Source organism: Halichoeres trimaculatus, unplaced genomic scaffold (assembly GCF_033239565.1).
Source record: "Halichoeres trimaculatus isolate MK-OKI-2021-1 unplaced genomic scaffold, fHalTri1.1 fHalTri1_scaffold_9, whole genome shotgun sequence".
NCBI lineage: Eukaryota > Metazoa > Chordata > Actinopteri > Labriformes > Labridae > Halichoeres > Halichoeres trimaculatus.
Window position 1 is genome coordinate 37,272,954 of NW_027437188.1, and position 22,923 is coordinate 37,295,876.

At 38.8% G+C, this 22,923-nt stretch overlaps 1 protein-coding gene across 1 annotated transcript; it reads right to left on the minus strand.

Moving 5' to 3' along the window:
• Nucleotides 1-1,286: 1,286 nt before the first annotated feature.
• On the minus strand, nucleotides 1,287-22,434 carry LOC141798323 (SPARC-related modular calcium-binding protein 1-like). Its single transcript, XM_074680202.1, has 11 exons — nucleotides 22,185-22,434; nucleotides 13,268-13,442; nucleotides 12,864-13,082; nucleotides 12,685-12,741; nucleotides 12,382-12,429; nucleotides 12,094-12,174; nucleotides 10,174-10,369; nucleotides 9,629-9,702; nucleotides 9,425-9,518; nucleotides 6,244-6,577; nucleotides 1,287-1,934 (listed from the first exon to the last, which is right to left on the minus strand). The coding sequence occupies exons 1-10, from the start codon at nucleotides 22,263-22,265 to the stop codon at nucleotides 6,259-6,261; spliced, it is 1,344 nt and encodes a 447-aa protein (XP_074536303.1). The 5' UTR covers nucleotides 22,266-22,434; the 3' UTR covers nucleotides 1,287-1,934; nucleotides 6,244-6,258.
• Between the last annotated feature and the right edge of the window lie 489 nt (nucleotides 22,435-22,923).

The window sequence follows — 22,923 nt, forward strand, 5'->3', positions numbered from 1 at the left end:
TCTGAGAGTGAAACAATGACACAACAAACAGGAGAGACAGATAAAGATTCAGAGAACAAAGAAAAAGATGCAGAGTTTAAAAAGCTGGGATATTTACAAAGTGAAGGAGAGGAAGATTAAAGTCACTGTAAGGAGTTTACTTGATCTCACTCTACAGTCCTCTTAACGATACGTCACTGAAAACAAAGCTTAAAAAGTATTCACCTGTCCAATGGTAACACAGGTGTCCACATCAAATTTTGTACATTTTTAACATTTTAAAAATTTTTTGAAATTTTGATAAATATTTTGAAATGTAAAAAATTATTTGTCATTTTTGTAACCTATCTATTTTTTATATTTTTCCTTTTTTTAAATCATATTTTGCAATTCTTCAACCATCTGAAAATAAGGGGATTTTTCACAAATATTTGAAATTTCATTTTTCTTTTAACTTGTGCAAATTTATGAAATTTTAAAAAAAAAAAGTCTAATTAGGCACCTGTGGCTAACCTCAAGTTTTACAGCCCTGGGAAGATAACTACATCTACAAAAAGACTAATCTGGAAGAAAATACTGATTTTAATTCTGTGTGGATGGATTCATTTAACTGACAACGTGCTGGATTAATATACATGATTGATATGTGGCAAGAAATTAGCAAACAACAGAAAATGATGAGTTAAGTGATATTATCAATATTTGTTTTCAAATTCAAGTATTCCTTAAAAAAAGAAATAATTGAAAATTTATTATTTTCATTTTTTAATAAAATGTCAAAAAAAATGAAATTTTTTTACATGGGAAAAAAACCCTTTTTTGTGAATTTTTGAAGTTTGCAAATTAAGTTCCAATTATTTTAAGTTTTGTAAATTTGTTATCTTATAAGCTTTTTTAATTTTTGAAAGTTCAATTTTTTTAATTAATGCAAATTTTTATTATTATTTTATTTTTATTTTTTGCAAATTTATTTAAATTCAAAAACTAAGACATATACAATTTCATGAATTCCAAATAAAAAACTCCTTGTTTAGATAATTTTTCACTAGATTTTAACTTTAAAAAAAATTGAAGTTTGCAAATATTTTTTTTTAACTTTGCAAATTCATTTGATTACATTTGTTTTTAAGTTTTAGTAAAAAAAATTATCCTAAAAGCTTTTTTTTTTGAACATTCAATTTTTTTAATGCAATTTTGTTGTTTTTTTGCAAATTTATTTAAATGAAAAAACTTAGACATATAATTTCATGAATTCCTAAAACCTTTCTTGTTTAGATAATTTTTTTTACTTGAGTTTATGTGTAGAATTCTAACCACCTTTTTTATCTTTATTGTGAAGATAAAGTAGATTTTGTGGCTCCTGAATGACTTTAATCCAGGTGAGCTGAGGAAAAATGGCTCCTATGAAAGTAAAGGTTGTAGACCTCTGCTCATGAGCAATAATGTCTGATTTCGAACAGATAAGTCAATAAAAGTATTTTATTCCAAAAACTTCAAATATGAAGTCATTTTTTATATTTCTACTCCCATTGATTTAAAGTTTCCCTTCATCAGAAACTGAAAAAATATATTTAATGCTGTTAAAAATGTTCAGCCCCCTTGATTGTCAGGGTATGAAGTGACTGACTGATTACACTTTATCGCCACCTGCTGGTCTGGCATGCTTAGCAACGTTTTCATCCATTTCTGTATTTTTCTAGTCGTTCCATCCTGATGCCACAAACACAAATAACCAGAATTAACAGAGCATGAAAACTTCTCACAGAGGCTTTAAGAAAGAAAGACTTGCAGAAAAGAAAAGAATCGTTATTAAAGTGAAGAACTGAAGGAGTTTATCTAATCAGTGTGGAGTTAAAAACAAGGAGATAACAGTGATTTTACAGCTGGATGGACTGAAGCTGAGGACGGATCGAAGCAGAGGGAGCTAACCCGGTCACCAGCTGATTCCTGCTGATCTGAAAAAGAGAAAAGAGAGAAATAAACAGGAATCAAAGTGAAAGAGCAGATCCTCTGGGAGCGTCTGCAGCTCCTCTTTCAGCAGCTATCTCCCCCTGCTGTCTCCTCCTGCTGTCTCCTCCTGCTGTCTCCTCCTGACACGTGTTTGAGGAGCGTCAGTCTCATCCTCCAACAGGTGAATCTGCAGCAGCTCCTGTCCTCCCTCACACACTCTCTGCTCCTCTCACACACTCCTCATGTTTATATTTCAGTCTTATCTCCTCTTCTCTCGCTCCGTCCTGAATAAACTGCAGAGCTGTGTAAACACTCCCCTGACAGGCCGAGGTGTGAACGTGCGTTTTTAATCAGCACTTCAGGATCCAAAGAAAAACATTTGGATTCATAAAGTGTCATAAACAGCGTCAGCTTTTAGCAGGGAGGAGATTTTCAGCGAGTCTGAGAAATGAAAATTAAAGGAGCAGTTTGAAGAATTTGATGATGATTGGTGATGGATGAAGACTGATCCTCTGTCAGACATGTTTCAGAGAAGCTGCATCAAACTGAAACATAAAGCTCGACCTGTGTCTCCCTCATGGCTCCATGCTGCAGTTTGTCCTTTATCATGATTTTATCTCCTCACAGCTTATTGAAGTTTAGCTTTACTCATAATTCTTGCTTTTTGAATCTCTGTCTTGGGAAATAAAGTGTCAGTGTTTAAGTGTACGGATCATTTCTTCCTGAGCATGAACACTAAACCAAACAGACCCTTTTCAGCCCACAGTGTCATAAAGATACGTGTGAATTTTCACAACAGAAATAATCTTTAGCTCCTTTCCTCCAGAATCGTATGGGTGTTCAGTGGTCGGATGTCAGAAACAATTTGAGTCAACTTCTTCAAAGTTCTGACAGGTTTACGACTGTTACAGAGCAAATTGGTGTTTTGGAGCATGGAGTGACCGTGCTAACAGGAGACCTTTGGAGCCATTTTTTCCTCAGCTCACCAGGATTTAAGTCAATCAGGAGCCACAAAATCTACTTTATGAAAACTAAAAGTGGAGAAAATTTTTTACAAAGTTAAAATCTAGGCAATAATAATCCAAACAAGAAGTTTTAAGAGGTAATTTATCATCTGTACATGTCTTAGTTTTTGATTTTAGACAAATTTGCAAAAATTTCCAAAATTTTAAACTTAAAAAAAAAAATGGCCAAAATAAAAAAAATTGAATAAATTTGCAAAAATTAAAAAAAAAAAAAAATCAAAAATGTGCAAAAATGTCAAAAATTTGAAATTAGAAAAATTTTAAAAATGTTGAAGATTAAAAAAATGCAAAAACTCAAAACAATTGAAATTAAATAAATTTTACAATAATAATCTAGGGAGTAATTATCTAAAGAATAAGTTTTTGGAGGGATTTTATGCAATTGTACATGTCTTAGTTTTTGCTTTTAAACAAATTTACAGCCCAAAAATTTCAAAAAATGTTGAAACCTTTAAAAATTGCCGAAATTCAGAAAGGATTGGAATATTAATGAATTTGCAAAAATAAAAAAAAGAAACTTAAAAAATGTGCAAAAATGTCAAAAATTTTGAAAGATGTTGAAAACTCAAGAAAATTTAGCAAAACCTCAAAATAACTTAAATCAAATGAATTTGCATAAACTTTTAACTTTTGCAGATGTATTCAGTTTTAAATAAATTATTTTTATATTTCCAAAAATTGCGCATTTTCTTTTTAAATTTTGAAGTATAAAATACCCCCCCCCAAAAATGAAACAAAATAAATTTGCAAAAATGTAAAAATTTCTAAAGAATATTAAAATTTCATGACATATACTAATATTTTTGCTCCACTCATCATTTTCTGTTGTTTGTTAATGTCTTGCCACATGTCAAGCATGTATATAAAGCCAGCGTGTTGGCAGAAATACTGCTTAAATACATAAATACATGAGTTCTATATCTCATTTCTGCATATGCCTACAAACACCTCCTACATAAATATCTACATGCCTATAATATTTCATCTCCTTAGTGAATCTACAGAATATAACTAAACTATTATCAATCCTAAAACCCTGGCTCATTAATGCTCTGATGGATCTGGAGCAGGTCTCTGTCTGGATGTAGTTTTTCTGGGTCTTTTATTATGACCCAGGTCTCAGACTGAGGTGTGCTGGTCTTTGGTCTGGGAGAGTCTCTGGTTTATTGACTCAGGTTTATGTCTTAATGTTTCAGGATCGGATCAGAACCACAGGTAACGCAGCTGTAAACTCTGAGTAACTCGTGCTTTAACCTCTCTCTGGAGATCAGGCAAAGATTTCTCTACTCGCTGAAATCGACTCAGTGATTCCTCAGGAAGCTGGGAGTGGTTTACCATCCATCAAACTGATGCTTCTGAGCTAAAACCTGCAGTTTGTGGAGGTGACCCTCAGTGTGTCGCTGCTCAAACAGTCTGAGCTGTTGACAAACAGTGAAATCTTCCGGTGTGCGCTCAGCGCCTCAGCGCCTCAGCGCCTCAGCGCACAGAGGGAAGTGTTTCTGTGACGGTCAGAGAAACACAGAGAGGCTCTGTGAGGAGGTTTCTGTTAGTGACATAAACGCACACGTCGAGGACGCTGGAGCAGAGCTGCTGTGTTACTGTAACACACACACGCTCACACACACTCACACACGCTGTCCTGTAGCTGTCACGGCGTCTGCAGCCGCCTGATTACTGAGTCTCTGTCACGGCTGAGCGGAGACTGATCGCTCGACGACAAGCAGCCCATTCACCTGCTGCCCACATCTGTTTGGATTCCTTAAAGAAACACACACACTCAGACACGTGTGTGTGTGTTTCTGAGTGTGTGTGTAATTTGTCTGGCAGCCAGCCTGAAACACTCGACCCTCCTGAGACCAACGGGACCAACGAGCAGGAGGAGAAAGAGGAGCGTTTATCTCAGCGAGCAGGAGCTGCAGAACTACCTGTGCACGCGTGTTATACACAAACATACATGTTCACAGTGATGTCACCTGTCTGTCCCACACTCTGTCACCTCAGTGTTTATCACGGTACCACACAGATGAAGCTGGGTTTGGAGAAACACTCCTGAATGTTACACATATAAAAATCTAAAGTTATTTCAGTGACTGAAAGAGGTCAGAGGAATTTACTCCCAGCTGTACAGCAGATCTGATAAAATCATAAAATCAAGAGTGAAAAAAAGTCTTTTCAAACTTTTTAAGATTTTTGATTTCTTCATTCTGTTCTTTATGGGGTTCATGAACATTGTTCCAGGTAAAAAAACCTGACAAAAGACAAAAAGAAAGTCTCCAAATTTCTAAACATAGAAAAAAATCTGGTGAATAATTATAGACACAAGAATTTTTGTGTGTTTATAAATATGTACATGTGATGTCTTAGTTTTTATTTTTTAAAAATATGCAATTTTTGTTTAATGGAACAAATCACTTTCATGTATTCTATGCAAAATTTTCACAAAAGTTTCCAGAAAATTTGAAATTTCAAAAATTTAAAAATTCTTCAAAAAAAAAACAAATTTTCAAAAATTTAAAAATTCTTTGAAAAACAAAATTTAAAAAATTTAAAAAATCTTTAAAAAATTTTTTTCAAAAAATGTAAAAATTCTTTAAAAAACAAAATTTAAAAAATTTAAAAATTCTTTGAAAAAGAAAATTTAAAAAATTTAAATAATCTTTAACAAACAAAATTTCAAAAGTTTAAAAATTCTACAAAAAAACAAAATTTCAAAAAATTTGCAAATTTCCAATAATTTTAAAATTCAGTAAAAAAAAACAGAAATATATAAAAAAAAAATTAATATGAAAAATTTGCTAGATTTTTCCTAATGAAAATAATATAAAAAAGATAAATCTTTGCTTAAAAAGGAATTGAAATATTTTTCAAAAAATTGCTGAAATAAAAAAAAATGAAATTGGCAAAAATTTTAAAAATTTGCAAATTCTCCATAGAATTTGGATTTCTCTTTTTTAGATTTGAAAAAATGTAAAAAAAAATTGAAAGCTTTATGGACAGATGTAATGAATATTTAGTTCAACTTAATGCTAATGCAGGATTTTATTTAGTGTTAATGTCTTTAATCATCAATCAATCATTGATCAATCAATCAATCATTCTCTTTAAGAAAAAAATAGAAAAATAAATAAATGAAAATTCTATTGTTTAATCATATTTTTTAAAGCTACAAGGAGCCGCTGCAAAGGAGTCAAAGAGCCACATGAGGCTCCAGAGCCGCAGGTTGAAGACCGTTGAGCTGGACGATGGATATAAATTATTAAAGAGGGATAGTTTGGACTGTAGCACCCACCTGGTCCTGACCCCCTCAGAGGCTCAGGCAGACCCTCAGCTCCTCCAGCGTCAGCCCCCCGTCCCCGTCTCTGTCACAGTACTGGGAAAACTTCTTGGCGCAGCGTCGCGGCTTCAACCGCCGCCTCAGGAAGCGGCGGAGAGGTCGGGCCTCGCGCTCACTCAGCATCCCGCTGGAGTCCACATCCAGCTGACTGAAGTGCCACCGCAGCGCCTCCTCTGGTCTGGAGGACTGCTCGGCCTCCACAGCAGCAAGAGGAACAGAGGAGGAGGAGGGAGTGGGGTGGGTGTTGACAGATGCAGGAGGAGCGCTGGAGGGAGGCGAGTTTGACGCCCTGATAAAAAAAGAGGAGACACAGACTCAGCAGTTTCAGGGATGATCCTCCGCGTCATGGACAGCTCCAGCTGTTAGCGTCTGAGACTCCTGACAAAGTGTTTCTGAGCGTCCACACCTTCACCAAATATAACCCAGCACTCCTCTCTCTGCACGGCTCGGTAAACATCAGGATTCAGGAGGAAACGACGGCGCGCTGACAAATCAAATTACTGAAACTTCTGCAGGCGACTTATCAGAGCACGTCAGAGAAACACAAACAGACCTGCAGCTCATTACAGAGAGGAGTCACCAGGAGGGGGAGTGCTGAGGGAGACACAGCATGCCCCGTCTGTGTGTGTGTGTGTGTGTGTGTGTGTGTGTGTGTGTGTGTGTGTGTGTGTGTGTGTGTGTGTGTGAGACAGATCCTGTGTTAATGTCAGGAGCTGGACGCTGCAGAGCTGCTCTAACATGTCCAGCTCTATAAAGGTCTCTGCTCAGACTCCTCACCTGGTCTTGATGCTGGACCTTCTCTTGCAGCTCTGACTCTGACACACACACACACACACACACACACACACACACACACACACACACACACACACACACACACACACACACACACACACACACACACTCACACACACACAGACTCTAAAGAGAGGAAACAGACGGTTTTCCACAGTCTCTGTCAGTATCTGGTTCTGGATCAGGTCTGTGTTCACTGGACTGTGAAATTGGTTTCAGAGCAGCTTCTCGGAGCCGCAGCAACCCGAGGGACGGTCTGTGTGTATTTACCTGAGGCAGGTAACACACTCAGTGTGGTGAGTGTTGACTGTAGCAGTGCAGTGAACTTCTTTCCCATTTTAACCATTAACTGTGTGTCCACTTCCTCCCAGTGAGAGATCTGAGGCCAAAACACCTCATTTACATAAATCCTTAGCAGCAAGAGTGTTGTGTGATGTCACTTCCTGTCCACTGACCAAAACACACATTTAGCAGATCCCTCAGGTGGGTCCAGGTCCAGTCCACTACAGATCAGATTCCTGAAGCCGACACAGTCAGAGAAAGTTCCTCCTCTGCTCTAATAATTCAATAAAACACACTGCTGAAGCCTCATTGGTCAACAGAGCTGTCAATCAATCATCTTTTAACACCTATTGAAAAAAATGAAAAGAATAATAACTTGGCCATAAATTAGCATGGTAGCATCAATCTTTTACCTTGTTTAGGACATTTATTGGGATGTATCTCAGTTTGTCTGAGTCATGTCCTGTCTGTTGTAAAGGAGGAGGAGCTGTAGGACTCAGTCTGCACTCGGCCACTGGGACTCTAAATCTGAGTGGCAGCAAGATCCAAGAGTGGCTTGTGGTGGGCCATTGATTGCAAAGTGGCACCTGCCGATCCCTCAGTGACACCAACCAATGGCAAAGTGACCTCTGCCAACCACTCATTGACATCTACCGTTCCATCAGTGACACCAGGAAATTGCTCAATGACTCCCACCATTGTATTGGTGACGCCTGCCAATCGCGCAGTGACCCCTGACTGTGGTAAAGTGGCAACTGCTATTTTGTTTGTGACCTCTACCAACCACTCATAGACATCCACCATTCTATTGGTGACACCTGCCATTGAATAAATGACACACGCAAATTGTTCAGTGACACCTGCCAATCATTCAGTGACACCTGCCAATCATTCAGTGACACCTGCTTGTGGCAAAGTGGCACCTGCCATCCCATTAGTGACACCTGCCATTGCATGAGTGAGACCTGCCAAGTGCTCAATGACAACTACTGTTCCATTAGTGACACCTCCCTATCCATAAGTGACACCCGCCATTCAATGAGTGTCACCTGGAAATAGCTCAGTGACACCTGCCATTGTATTAGTGACACCTGCCAATTGCTTAGTGAAACCTGCCATTCCATTAGTGACACCTGCCAATCCCTCAGTGACACCTGCCGCTCCCTCAGTGACACCTGCCGCTCCCTCAGTGACACCTGCCAATCGCTTAGTGAAACCTGCCATTGCATTAGTGACACCTGCCAATTGCTCAGTGACACCCGCTTATTGCTCAGGGACACCTGCCAATCCATTAGGGACACGTGCCAATCACTTAGTGACATCTACCATTCTATCAGTGACACATACCAATTGCTCAGTGACTTCAAGGAAAATACTGTAACTTATTCATAAAGAGGCTTAACTTCTTGAAATATCATGTGCACGATTACAGTACACCTATTAACAAATCTTTGTGTTGTATTTTTTTATGACTGCCACAGCGCCACCCTCTGGAAACAGGTGGTACTAAGTTTCACATTCCTCAGATGTTTGTAAAAGGAGATAATGGTCCTGAATATAACATGTCTACACATTCATTTTTGTAAAACAGCACCATCTATTGGCCACAAGTGGTATTTATGCTTATAAACACCTTTTTTGAAATGTGAGAATGTGAGGTTAATTTCACCCTTTAATGATCTGTCATATAAATTCCTGCAGATTATAACCATATAAAAGTCTTAGCCATACCTGCTGGTCAAAAGCAGTACTACAGTTCACTCTGTGGTCAAACAAACAGACGTCTGCTTGGTGTATTAAATCTAAAAAGACTATTTTTACTCAAAACAAGGACAAAAACAGTTGCTCAGAGTTCTGTTTTTGCAGGTAGCCTGGTTTTGCATTTCCACACTCTCAACCTCGCAAAAAGTCACTGAGCTGAGGTTGTGTTTGCAGTCACTCCAATAATCCCTGAAGAGTTAACACACCAACTTTTATATTTTTTAGTAACTGTCTTAGATTTCACCAGGAAAAGATCATGAGAGTGTTTTATTGTATCTGCCTGGGTTTACAGACTTACAGGTGTCGCCTCAGACTCCCAGCATGCTCTGCTTCCAGCTGCAGAGCTCTGACCAGACTCTGCAGAAACTGTTTCTTGCGGGCTCCAGGACAACCTGCAGAGACACAGAGGAGGAGACGGAGAGACGTGATGATTGGCTGCTCGTATGGATTATACGTCGACAGGACAGAGGAACTTCCTGTTTAAAGCTCTCAGTGAATTTACCTGGCAGAGGTTTCTCCCTGAACCTCCTCTCTGTTGGTGTCTCCTCTGCCCCGGTGCAGTCTGGGATACGATTCCTACAAAATAAATTTCTGATTAACAACAACCAGAGCTGGTGTTTGCTCTTCTTGTCAGCAGTGAGGATGAAACACAGCCACAGTCGCCCCCTGGGGGAGGCCTCCTCACACCAGTGAAGCAGATAAATCCATCACATGAAAACATCCGTCAGTTTCCTCCCAGGAGTTTGTTCAGCCGAGCATCAACCCGCCCAGAAACGCTCCTGAGAATAAAACCGTCCGAGCGCGGTCTCCTCTGATTTGTTCTGCGTCTCTCTTTAAAGACAAACTCACCTGGGGACCCCCACGCTAATTGGTGTAAAATTGGATGATCAGGATCAAATGCCTCTGTGTGTTCAGGCTTAATGAGACTGTGGCTTCATGAAGTCGTCTCATCCAATGAGGAGGAGGAGGAAGAGAGAGGTGGAGGAAGAGGTGACAGGAGGAAGATAACAGCGATGGACGCAGTGGTCTGACTAACTGACGGATTACCTCGCTGATGTTCCCGGCAGCGGCCTCCCGCTGTCCGCCCTCACACACCAGCAGTAGCCCGTGGCGGCGTGACACTGGGCGGGGCTGTAACGACCATCTGCAGTGCACTCTGGGATAAAACGCTCCTCCTCCTGCCAGACCAGACGCACCTGAGAGAGCAACGCCGCCCGCTCACGCTGACATGTCTGAGGACTGTCTACACATACACACATACACACACACACACACACACACACACACACACAGACCACCAACAGTGACCAGGAAACTTTTATCCTGGGTTTATCCAAGGGTGTTCAACCTGTGGCTCTGGAGCCTCATGTGGCTCTTTGACTCCTTAGCAGTGTATCGCTGAAGCTTTAAAAAGTATTATTGAAATAAACAATTTTTCTTTAATTTAGTTTTGGAATTCCCCTTTTTTATTTTGCAAATTTTTAATTTGTTTAAAAAGTTTTTTAAATTTCCAATTTTTTTTAAGAATTTCAAAGATATTTTTTTTAAAGGAAATGTTGCACATTTTTGAAATTTGAAAAAAAAAAAGCTTTTTTTGCTAATATTTGAAATTCCAATTTTTGTTCAATTTTTTTAATGTCATTTTTTTAGTTGTGGAAACAATATTTTTGCATATTTCTTAAAAGTAAAAAAAATCATTACATTTACAATTTTACAAATTGAGAAGAACTTCTTGTTTATATAATTGTCTTTAACCTGCAGCTTTAGAGCCTCCTGTGGCTCTTAGACTCCTTTGCAGTGGCTCACTGTAGCTTTAAAAAGTATTATTGAAATAAACAATTTTTCTTTAATTTAGTTTTGTAATTCCCCTTTTTTATTTTGCAAATTTTTAAAATTTTTGTTTGAAAAGTTCTTTAAATTTCCAATTTTTTTTAGAATTTCAAAGATTTTTTTAAAGGAAATGTTGCAAATTTTTGCTTTTTTTTGCTAATATTTGAAATTCCAATTCTTTTTTAAATGTAAACCATTTTCATTTATTTTTTTATGTCATTTTTTTAGTTGTGGAAACAAAATTTTGCTTATTTCTTAAAAGTTAGAAAAAACATTACATTTACAGTTTTACAAAATGAAAAGAACTTCTTGTTTATATATTTTTTTGACCTGCAGCTTCAGAGCCTCATGCTGCTCTTTGACTCCTTTGCAGTGTCTTCTTGTAGCTTAAAAATATTACTGAAATAAAGATTTTTTTAAAATTTTTTTACTTAATTTTGGAGTTTAATTTTTTCTTTAACAAATTTTTTTAATTTTTTATCATTTTTGGAGAGTTTCTTAATTTTCCATTTTTTTTTTTTTAGAATTTCAGATATTTTTTTAAAGTAAATGTTGCAAATTTTTGAAATTTGAAAAATATTCAATTTTTTTGCTAATATATGACATTTTTATCCTTTTCAAATGTTAACCATTTTATTTCAAATTTTTATTTCATTTTTTTTTTAAAGTTGTGGAAACAAAATGTTTGCATATTTCATAAAAATAAAAAACAAAGACATTACATTTACAGTTTCATAAATTCAAAAAACCTCTTGCTTTATATTATTATTCATTGTATTTTAGCTGTGCATAGACTTTTATACACTTTAGAGTCTTATTGTGAAGATAAAGTTGATTTTGTGGCCCCTGAATGACTTTAATCCAGGTGAGCTGAGGAAAAATGGCTCCTTTCAAAGTAAACGATCTAAAAGGAGAAGTAGAAAACGCATCCTCTCCCAAAACAGTGTCTAAAAACTAAATGAACTCCAAGACAAAAATTGTTTTTGTGAGCAAGTTTCACCTTTACATGTGACCTGACGGGGATTCTTTGTTTTTTAAGACAGCCTCAAGTGGACACTTGAGGTACTGCAGTGTTTTGTTGCTTGATTCAGACACAAAAGCCAGTTTCTCCCTTAAATCCATGTCTCTGACTCTCACCTGTGGGTCGTCGCACTGAGCGGTTGGCTTTGGGGTCAGAGTTCATCAGGATGGTCACCCAGAACGGAGGAGCTGTGAGCTCTGTGGGGGAGAACCCAACTTTCATAAATGTTTCTCAAACTGAAAACAGCAGAAAAATACTTTTTAAGGAGGCACAAACCTAAGAGAGGAGGAGAAAACTCTGTTAAAATTATATTTTTTCTTGAATTTAAACAATTAAAAAGGGGTTTAGTTAGTTTTGGTCCAGCAGAGAGATTTGGACATAAAAACAGGAAGTTTGGTTCACACCTGTGGACTTCCTGGGGCTCGGTGTTGGCAGAGGATCACCACGGTCACCTGGAGCAGGAGGACAGAAAGTGACAACGAAGACATGGAGGGAGAAAAGTGACAGACGTGAGACGACTAAGAGGGAAAATTAGACTGAAAGAAAGCCGTGTTGAAGTGTTGGCGTGGAGCCGTGTGTGAATGTTCAGGGTCCTGCAGGTGTGACGGCGCCGTGCCAGGAAGGAGGAAGTTAGGAGTAAGTCCTCAGTGAATGTCACGCTCAGAAACATGTGAGGGTCAGAGCAGGACGTGAGGAGCTGCTCTTACCGCTGGTCGGGGCTGAAAACGATGCGTCGGTGGCCTGAGGTAACACGGTGACGTGATCTGATCAGAGGGAAATATTAAAACACAGAAACCACACCACAGATCATCATCATCAGCTCAGTAACAGAAGTTTAAAGAGGGTAAAGATCTACTGAACCCAGGTGTGAGTGTCTGAGTCTGACCCGTGCAGTTGGGAACCAGATGGAGGACCGTGGTCCCGCTGACAGGTTTGCCGTCGGGTGTGGAGCACCAGCAGTAGCCGGTCTGGTTGTGGCACTGCACGGGCAGGAAGTGACCGTCGGGGTGACACTCGGGGACAAAGATGGAGGCTGCAGGGCTGACGGAGCTGCTGGTCTCCAGAGCCTGAGCCCGGGCCTGCTGGCATTTGGACTGAGCCGGATCTGGAAGTGAAGGACACCAGGACTTTCTCTGAGCTGGATGAACTCAGTTTGCAGCTTCGCTCATGGTTCACCTGCGTTAGCCTGTCTAACACCTTTCTCACTCGACAAAGAAACAAAAACATTTCTCTACATCCGTTGGTGATGATGCGTCCGTGCAGGTGTGTGTACCTGAGCAGTGTGTGTACCTGAGCAGTGTGTGCGTGGAGCCAGCCTCAGCTGTGTGTTGATGCACTGAGCTCTCTGGAAGGCACACACAGATTTATACAGCCTGCCGTTGTTCCCACACACAGCTCTGTGGCGCCCCCTCTGGCAGTCCAGGACACAACCTCGAGGCCACATGTTCTCGGTGATGAGGAAGGGCTGCAGACACAGAAATGAGTCCATGAAGACCTGGATGGAGCTCACACTAACACGTTTAGCTCCTTCAGCATCGACAGACGGCTCAGACGGTTCGGGCTCACGCTCCTCTCAGACGTGGATCAGTCACAGTCCTGACGGCCGAGCGTGACTGAGCTCTGATAAACGTGTTCGATGCTGCAGGTGGAAGAAGAGATACAGCCTGTGAGGGATAAATGATCTGCTCCTGTGTCCAAAGTCACACCTGAGGAGCCAAACTGAGGAAGAAAGCACCAACGAAGAAGAGACAGGAGTCACAACACATCTGAAAAATGGGCAAACACTACAGGAACAGAAGGGGGTTGAGAAAAAACAGTTTTTATTCATCTGGCAGCTTCAGTTTATCTAAACCAAGAGCCTGCATCCTTTAAAGGAGCCATTTTTCCTCAGCTCAGCTGGATTAAAGTCATTCAGGAGACACAAAATCTACTTTATCTTCACAATAAGGACGTAAATGTGTTTAAAATTGTATACTTAGATAAAATCTACTGACTAATTATCTAAGAAAGGAGTTTTTGGGGAGATTTATCAAATTGTGTTGTTGTCTCAGTTTTTATTTTAAATAAATTTGCAAAAAATTCAGAAAACTTTTAAAATCTAAAAAATGGTTTTTTTTTTTTAAAAAAGGAAAAATAAAAAATTTAAATAAAAAAAAGGAAAAGTTGTAAAAAAAAAAACATTTTAAATAAATTTGCAAAAATTTCATAAAAATAAAAAAAAGATATATAAAATTTAAAAAAAATAATAAAAATTTGAAATATCAAAACTTGAAAAAAATGAAGACTCAAATTTTTGCAAAAACTAAAATCTGAAAATAAATTATTTGCAAAATTTTAATTTTTCCTTTTTTCATTTTTCAAAATTTATTTACATTTTTAAAATTTGATTTTTTTTTAATTTGAAGTTCCAAAATTTTGCAAAAAATTTGAAATTCTGGAAAAATTGCAAAAAAAAATTATATAAATAAAAAAAAAACAATCATAAAAATTTAGAATATCAAAAGTTGAAAAAAACACTTGAAGACTCAAATATTTGCAAAAAATAAAACAACTGAAAATAAATACATTTGCAATTTTTAATTTTTCTTATTGCATGTTCCAAAATTTATTTACATTTTTAAAATCTGCATTTTTTTTTTTTTGGAGTTCCAAAATTTTGCAACATTTTTTTAAATCCTGAAAAAATAAAAAATAAAATTGAAATATTATTTATATATCATTTTTTGTTGTTTGCTAATGCCTTCCCTCATATCATTCATGTATATTAATCCAGCACGTTGTCAGTGAAATGAATCCATCCACACAGAATTAAAATCAGTATTTTCTTCCAGATTAGTCTTTTTGTAGATGTAGTTATCTTCCCAGGGCTGTAAAACTTGAGGTTAGCCACAGGTGCATGGAAAGTTGGTGGGCTGTTGATGTTGTAGGAGGTGAAGTAGAGCGGTGGCAGGCTTTATTGACAGATGGGATGAAGATTTAGTTCAACTAAATGTTAACACAGGATTTTATTTAGTGTCAGTGTCTTTAATCATCAATACCCTCTGGAAGAAAAATAACTATTCTTTATTTCATGAATATTTTTTAAAACTACGAGGAGCCACTGCAGAGGAGTCAAAGAGCCACAGGTTGAAGACCGTTGCTCTGGATGAATGAATGAACGGACGGCAGCATCTTTCCAGCAAAGAGAAGCTGTTTACGTCTGTTTCTGCAGAGAGGAGGAGGAGGAGGAGGAGGAGGAGGAGGTAGCTGGCTCTGAGCCTGACAGAAACTATTTTTCAACCTGAACGACGTTTTCACACGAATGAGTCCAAATATTGTGAAATAACTGTTGAAATTGCTGAGCAGCCAATAAAAACATGCGCCTCCTCAGAGCCGTTCAGGACTCCTCACACGGAGCAAACAGCTTTTTATACTGGAGCTGTTTCCTCCTTATGATCCCATTCAGCTCCTTTATGAGTCAGTGAAATGCTCCTAACGTGGGATTCAAACAGGAGGAAAATAAAGTTCAGAGGATTAACGTCTCCAGCAGCTGCAGCACTAAATTTAATGGAAACCACCGCAGGAATAAAAACTGAGAAACGTCACGGGACACAGGGACTGATGGGACACAGGAAAAGACTCTGATGCTACAAAAGGAGCAAGACAAGTCCTTTAAGAGGAGGAGGAGTCAGAGGAGGTGTGGTGGGTTTCAGCGCCCTGATTCTGTCTGCAGAGACTGAAGGAGAAAGAGCGTGTCTCCTCTCCTCCTCTGTCCTCTGACAATAACAGACCAACAAGGCTCCCTGATCAAAGTCTGTGTAAGATCACTGTCACTTAATCAGATTAATGCTAGGCTCATACATGTATAAATGAAACAAAGATGGAGGAAAAACATCAGAGATTGAATGAGGAGGGGAAACATGAGGAGACATGCTCAAAAAAAAAGACGATGTTTGATTTTCTTCAGCTCTGATCTCCATTTTTTTTGTTTCTGCCGTTAATAAAACATAAATACTGTCAGAGTTGTTGTTGAATGTTTTGTTTGCTTTAGTGGATCATTGAATCACTTCCTGTGTTTTCATTGACCTCCTGTTGGTGTTGGTTACAGTGACACCTGTGGCCAGAACTGGTAGTGTTTTTACAGGAAGACGTGAAGATGTGACTCTTGCCAAGGCGTGCATTTAGTTTCAGAGAACAGATCTGTTCTCTGTTTAAAAACTTCTTTTCCCAGGATGCAAAGTGACCAGGTAATGTAGTTATTTGTAGTTTTAAAGGTGACACCAAACTGTGCGACCTCAGTTAAAAATGTTTGGTTTTTTTTATGGAAACATTTCTAAAAAATGAAATTAAAAAAAGGAAAAAAATAAAAATAAAAAAAAATATATATATATATATATATATATATATATATATATATATATATATATATATATATATATATATATATATATATTTTTTTTTTTTTATGCAAAAATTTCATAAAAATGTGACATTTCAAAAAGTAAAAAAAAAATCTTAAAAATTTGAAATTAAAAAACTATAAAATTTGAAGACTCAAATAATTGCAAAACTAAAAACAACTAAAGAAAAATTATTTGCAAAATTTAAAAAATATATATATGTTTCAAAGTTTATTAAAATGTTCAGATGTGTTGTAACATGGAATAGCCCATTGAATAAGAAGGGAGGGGGAGGAGCCAAAACCATCATTACAGATTAAGACTTTGATGGATTTTGAAGCATGTGAAGTAAGATTTAGAAAAAAGAAATGCTTTCAGTTGGAGAGAACTTCATAAATCAGTTTTTTAGAGATTTTTTGGGGGCCCCAGGCAACTGCCTGTGTTTGCCTAATTGTAGCTACGCCCCTGGGTTTATCTTCAGATTAACTGACGCTGATGTCGTGTTTAAGGACTTTGAAGAATAAAACCAAAGACATTTTGAGAATATGGATCAAATTTGGCACCATGGTGTGTCAAATATCTGCAGAAAAAGATAAAACACTTAAGGACATTCACATCGACGTGGCTGCTGCATCAGGGGGCAGTGAAAAAGTAGGCCGCTGGATTCAAGAGGGGTCGTTTCTTTTCAGCCCTCCCTCGTGGTTTAACGTCCTGAAGCTGAACAGACAGCTGACGTGTCTCTAACGTTAGTCAATCCTGACTGACAGCATTTAGAAAAAATCAGATTTTAATGCTAATAATCTCTTTTTTAATCCTAGAGACTAATCTAAGATTTAAGAAGAGGAGCTTGGAGGAAAACGTGTCGTCTATTTGATCGACAGCTCAGGAGGAAACAGGTCCACAGCTCACACACCAGATCCGTCACAGACCTCAGCCTCTGTCGTTTCATTAGCCCCTCTTTGTCTCTACACACACACACACTCACACACTCACACACTCACACACTCTGGTAAATTAGCTTCGGTGTGTGACTCTGTTCCCAGTGTTAGAGCTGAATGAGGCGTCTGTCTGAATACAGATCAACACATCACCTCCATCACACCCAGCCCCCCCACATGAGCTGCCTCTGAACACATCGTCAGTGTCACTACAGGAGTTTAAAACCAGCTTCCAGGATTATTCCCCCTGAAAGGAGGACTGGATCTGGATCTGGATCTGGAGAGAAAGGGGGTCAGGGTGTTGGCGGACTGGATTTCTTGTCTGTCAGAAAGCACAGTGTCCTCTGTGCTGAAACAATCACCCCCTGTTTCTAGAGCCTGTAAAAGTTTAGCCACGCTGCGAGTGTGTGAACGTGTGTGTGAAGCAGAGAAAGGAGGCAGGAAGTGAGCGCCGTAAAATACAGCGAGAACAAGTCACCGCTGTCTCCTCAGGCCTCACACCTTCCAGGAAAACTCATCGGAGCTTTGTCAAACCGTTTGGTCCGGAGAGGAGCGGCTTTCTTGCTATGCCTGCAGCCATGATTCTATAACGCTTGACGACCCGGATGTAAACAAACACAGGATGTTGCCTCGTAGTGTGGTGCAGATTGAAAGTGTTGTGATCTAGAAATGAAGATGAAGTTTGACGTAGATAAGTTGAGTAATATTATCAACAGATGTTATCAAATCCAAGCTTTATTTAAAAATTTAGAAGTTTTTGAAAATGTATCAATTTTTTAAAACATTTTTAAATTTTTTTGTAATTCAAAATTGTTGGAATTTTTTTGCATTCCTTTTTTTTCAAATATTTGTCAAATTTTTCCTTTTCTTAAATTTTGCTCTTTTTAATTTCTTAACTTTTAAAATTTCAAAATTTTTGCAAATTTATTAAATATTTTTTTTTTATTTGTTGAATTTATTTATTTTTTAACTAATTGCAATTTTTTTAAATAAAAGCTAAGGCATCACATGTACAATTTTACACATTTATAAAACATCTCATTTAGATAAATATTTACCAGAATTAACTAGACCCCTACCTTAAAGTAAAGCACATTGATCTTCCATGTGAAAATATGTGTTTTATAAATAAAACTGCTACTGCTGTTTAAAAAAATAAGGTATTACATACATATTTATTCCTCAGTATATAACCTTGTAATGCTGTGTTCATGTCCAGCATGGAAAATCAATCTCCTACTCTTCCACTCCCTCACAGTCACAAGGATGGGTTTAGTACGGTGGCCCTGAGAGCTCACAGCGCTGCAGCTTAAGAAAACACAAACTGACAACTCAAGAGCAGCATTTAGAGAACGCGCTGCAAATACACTGCAACACACCATGGAAGTGTTTCCAGAGGACACTTTAAAGTGACGCACATGTCCCAACACGCTGGTTGTTGACATGGATTTTCAGTCACAGCTTTGTTATGGTTCCCTTTTCATCAGTTGTGTTGGAAAATAAGTTGAAAAGTATGTGTTTATGATTTATTTAACATTGTATTAGAGTCGGAGCTGCAACGGTTAGCGCTGCAGCCTCACAGCAAGAAGGTCCCTGGTTCGATTCCCAGCCGGTGGGTTTTCCCCTGGGTACTCCTACTTCCTCTCACAGTCCAAAAACATGCTCATCAGGTTAACTGGTCACTCTAAATTGTCCGTAGGTGTGAGTGTGTGTTTAAAAGGTTGTCTGTCTCTGTGTCAGCCCTGTGATTGGCTGGCGACCAGTCCAGGGTGTATCCCGCCTCTCGCCCAATGACAGATGGGATAGGCTCCACCCACCCGCCACCCTGAACAGGAGTCAGCGTAGTGAAGCTGTGACTGAAAATCTGTGTCAACAACAAGCGCGTCTGGACTAGGGGTGCAACGGTTTCAGATTTTGGTATACGGTTAAAGTCTGAGAAAAAAACACAGTTTTACGGTTTTACGGTTATTATTATAGACATAAAAATCACATTGGCATTCTTTGAAAATGTGTTTAACTGTTTTTTTCCCACATAGTTTAACAGTTGCTGCCTTTTGAAACAAATACAGCAAACAAACAAGTGAAAAAAGTTTATATCTCTAAAAGGAAATATAAGCTACCTTGTTGATTTAAACATCCATGGCAGCACTCACTGTATTTATTTTGAACAGAACAGACTCAAAGGCTGCTAGACAAACTATAATATAGTGGGCCCACTAGATTGTGGTCTTTTTTCTACATTTCTTAATTGGAGACTTGAAAAACATAAAGATTAAAGAAGAGTTTCAGGTGTATCTGCCTGCTCGGCGACGTCTGCCGTTAGCTCTTTGCTAACGTAGCCACCGTGGTTAGCTGAGCTGCTTTCTCCTGGGATTCATGGGCTGCAGCTCCGATGTCTGGTCCCCGTCTCTCTGGATTTGTTTTACAAACACTGTTTCACTATTTCTCTGTATCTCCCAGTCTTCTTGTCTCTCGTCTGTGTGCTGCTGTGGTACGCCCGCTAAATAGGCCGTGTGGAAACAAAGCGAGAGAGAGAGAGAGACAAATGGACATTTCGGTTGCATTTTGCAGCGCACGGGAGTTTAAACTGACGGACTGTTGTGAGCGGAAATAACCGTCGTTGCTGAACGTCTGCGGTTTTATAACCGTGACGTTTAAAACCGCTGCACCCCTAGTCTAGACATGTGCATCATTTTGAAGTGTCCTCTGGAAACACTTCCGTTGTGTTGCAGTGTATTTGCAGCGCGTTTTCTAAAGGTCTTGTTTTCTCAGTTTGCTTGTGTTTTGTCTTGTTGCATGTGTTTTCTTAAGTTTCAGCGCTCTGAGCTCTCAGGGCCACCGTAGTTTGGGTAGATTTTACACAAATCACTACTCAGTACTACAGACCTTCAGTACCAGCCCTGGCTCCTGCTAATATGTGCTAACAGTGGGACTGAGTCAGTATAGAGCTGCCTTTAAAATATATTAAAGCTTTACTGTGAAGCTTTTTATAAGACATCTCACACACACACACACACACACACACACACACACACACACACACACACACACCTGTCTGTTTCCCCTGAGAAGCAGCTTAAATATTTGCCTGGCAGCCGCGTGTGTGTGTTTATGGTTTGGTCGCTGGCTGGTGTTACCCTGCTGTCCTCCTGGGAGCTCACTCACTCACACACACACACACACACACACACACACACACACACACACACACACACACACACACACACACACACACAGATCTTCTTGGTTAAACATGAACATTATTTCCTTCATCACACACGTATTGTCAGAATGGCGTGGTGTGACGGGGTTATGGCGAGCAGTCAGTCTGCTCGTGCTCAGTCTGACTTCCTGTTTGAACGACCAGCTGTGATCAGACGCCGCTCTCTGCCTCGGCTGTGGTGGAGCTGATCCTGACCCTGGTTTTCTGAATAGAGGGCCAGTTCTTCAGGGTAAAACCAGAACCTGACGCTGAACCCTGAACAAGGTGAGGGGCTGTTTTTGTTATCGGGCTGGGTAACACTCCCGGCGCAGCGTGGCGCGGACATAAAACTCTTTGTCCTGTTCCTCCTGCAGGTTTGTGCAGCTGCACACGGATCTCAGGGTGAAGGAGCTGACTCTGACTTTAAGGTGTTTGGTTCACAGAGTCTATATGGAGCATGTTATCTTATACTTTAACTGTTTTTATTTTACTCTAAAGGTGTGAAGCTTCAAGATAACGTTAGTTTTGGTGCAGTATTAATAGAGGTATTTGAAAACGACAAAGATATTTTAGGTACAGGTTAAAAAACATGTTGAAAGACCCCACACACCATAAGTTGAAAACATGGCAGCTACCAATGACTTTGTAACCCCTTGTTATGTTTTTATTCTATTTATTATTATTTAATTATTTATTTATCTTTTTGGTTGAGTGTAAACGCATTTATGTACATGTGTGTTTAAGAGTGTGTTAGGTATATTTGTGTGTAAACATATACATGGAAAATATATTTATTTCTTTATTTATAAACTTTTATTTCATTTTATTATTATTATTGTTATTATTATTATTATTATTATTATATTTTATTTCTTTATTTCTTTATTTATTTTTGATTGTCTGGCCAAATGTTGATGACTCTGTATTGTGGGAGGGAGGATTAGGACAGGGGCACGTTTTTTTTTTTTAGTCCCCTACTGTCCTATTTTTTGTTGTTGTTTATGTTGTTCTCTCTGTAATAACAAACAAAATAAAATAAAAAAGACTTTGATAAAAAATAAAAATAACAAAAAAAGCATGTTGTACTGTGTGATTGTTTTCATATCCAGGGCGCTGAAATACTTCTAGTTTAATGTGCTGATGACTGAAGCACTTTAAATCTAAATCTTAAATTTACATCATTTAAATCTGTTGATAATTGGAAAGTTAAACATTCCTTGCTGCTCTAATATTTTTTTCAGCACAATATTTTTTTCTGTACTTTATTTATTTTCCATTTTATTTTATTTTATTATAATTGTCATCTTTAACTGAATATTTTGATGCTTAAAGAGTTAAATCATCTGATGTGAACTACACTGAAAACATGAAATGTGTCATATAAATAAAGTTGCCCTACCTTGCAGAGTTTAAAACCACTTTAAATGACACAACATGCGCATGCGCAACTGGATGATAAGCTAGGTGCAAGATAACCTCAGACCCTGCAGGAAGAAACCACACAATAGCCACCTGTTAGCTAACTTTAAGCTATCCTACACTTGTTTCTAACCGTTAGCATGACGTCACTGAAGTTTCCAAACTACAACATGTAACTGAGCTAAACTCAGAGGCGGGAAAAAGCCAACTTTAACTTTAAGATCTGTCAGACTCACTGGTTTGAGGTAAAGTTCTGGTTCGGGTCTTACCGGGGTCCTCTCCGCCTGGACGGACTCTGACAGCAGGAAAACGAGCAGCGCGCGGCAGGTGAAGGTGAGCGCGAGCATCATCCCAGCCACACAGGTCCAGACGAGCAGCGGCCGCGCGCCTTCAGCTCCCGGAGGGTCCGAGGTTTCAGAGCGGCGGGGTGCGCGCGCCACGGCCGGTCTGTGGAGGTGGATGACGATGATGATGATGGTGAGGAAGAGTAGAAACAAAAACCAGGCCAGGTTACGACCTCAGGGTCTGGTCTTGGGGTGTTGCCGCCCTGGTCATGTCGGTGGTCTCGAGCTGCAGCTGCGCGCGCAGAGCAGGTCCGAGTGACTGCTGCAGGGGCGCGAGACCGTCTGGTTTCCTACAGGTCCAGCCCATTCCCGCCCCTCGCGCTCACAGCTGAGAGTCTGCATGTTGAAGCTAAAGTTTGAAGCTCTTTGTTTTTAATGTTTTAACCTCCTGAGACCCACAATGCATTTCGGAGAGTTTATCCAATGAAATAAAAGATCTGTTTTTCCAAAACTGACCACCCACTGACCTCTGTGTTTAAAAAATAAATTTGTCAGATTGAAGTCAAACTTTGTTTTTTTTTTTCAAGACAACATTTTTTCTTGCTAGATGAATTTTTTATGTGAAATGCAGGGTACTCCAGGTGACAGAGAAGTGACATCCTCACAAACTAACTTTCAAAAACCCATCAACACACACACATGGACATACACATGCATACATAGC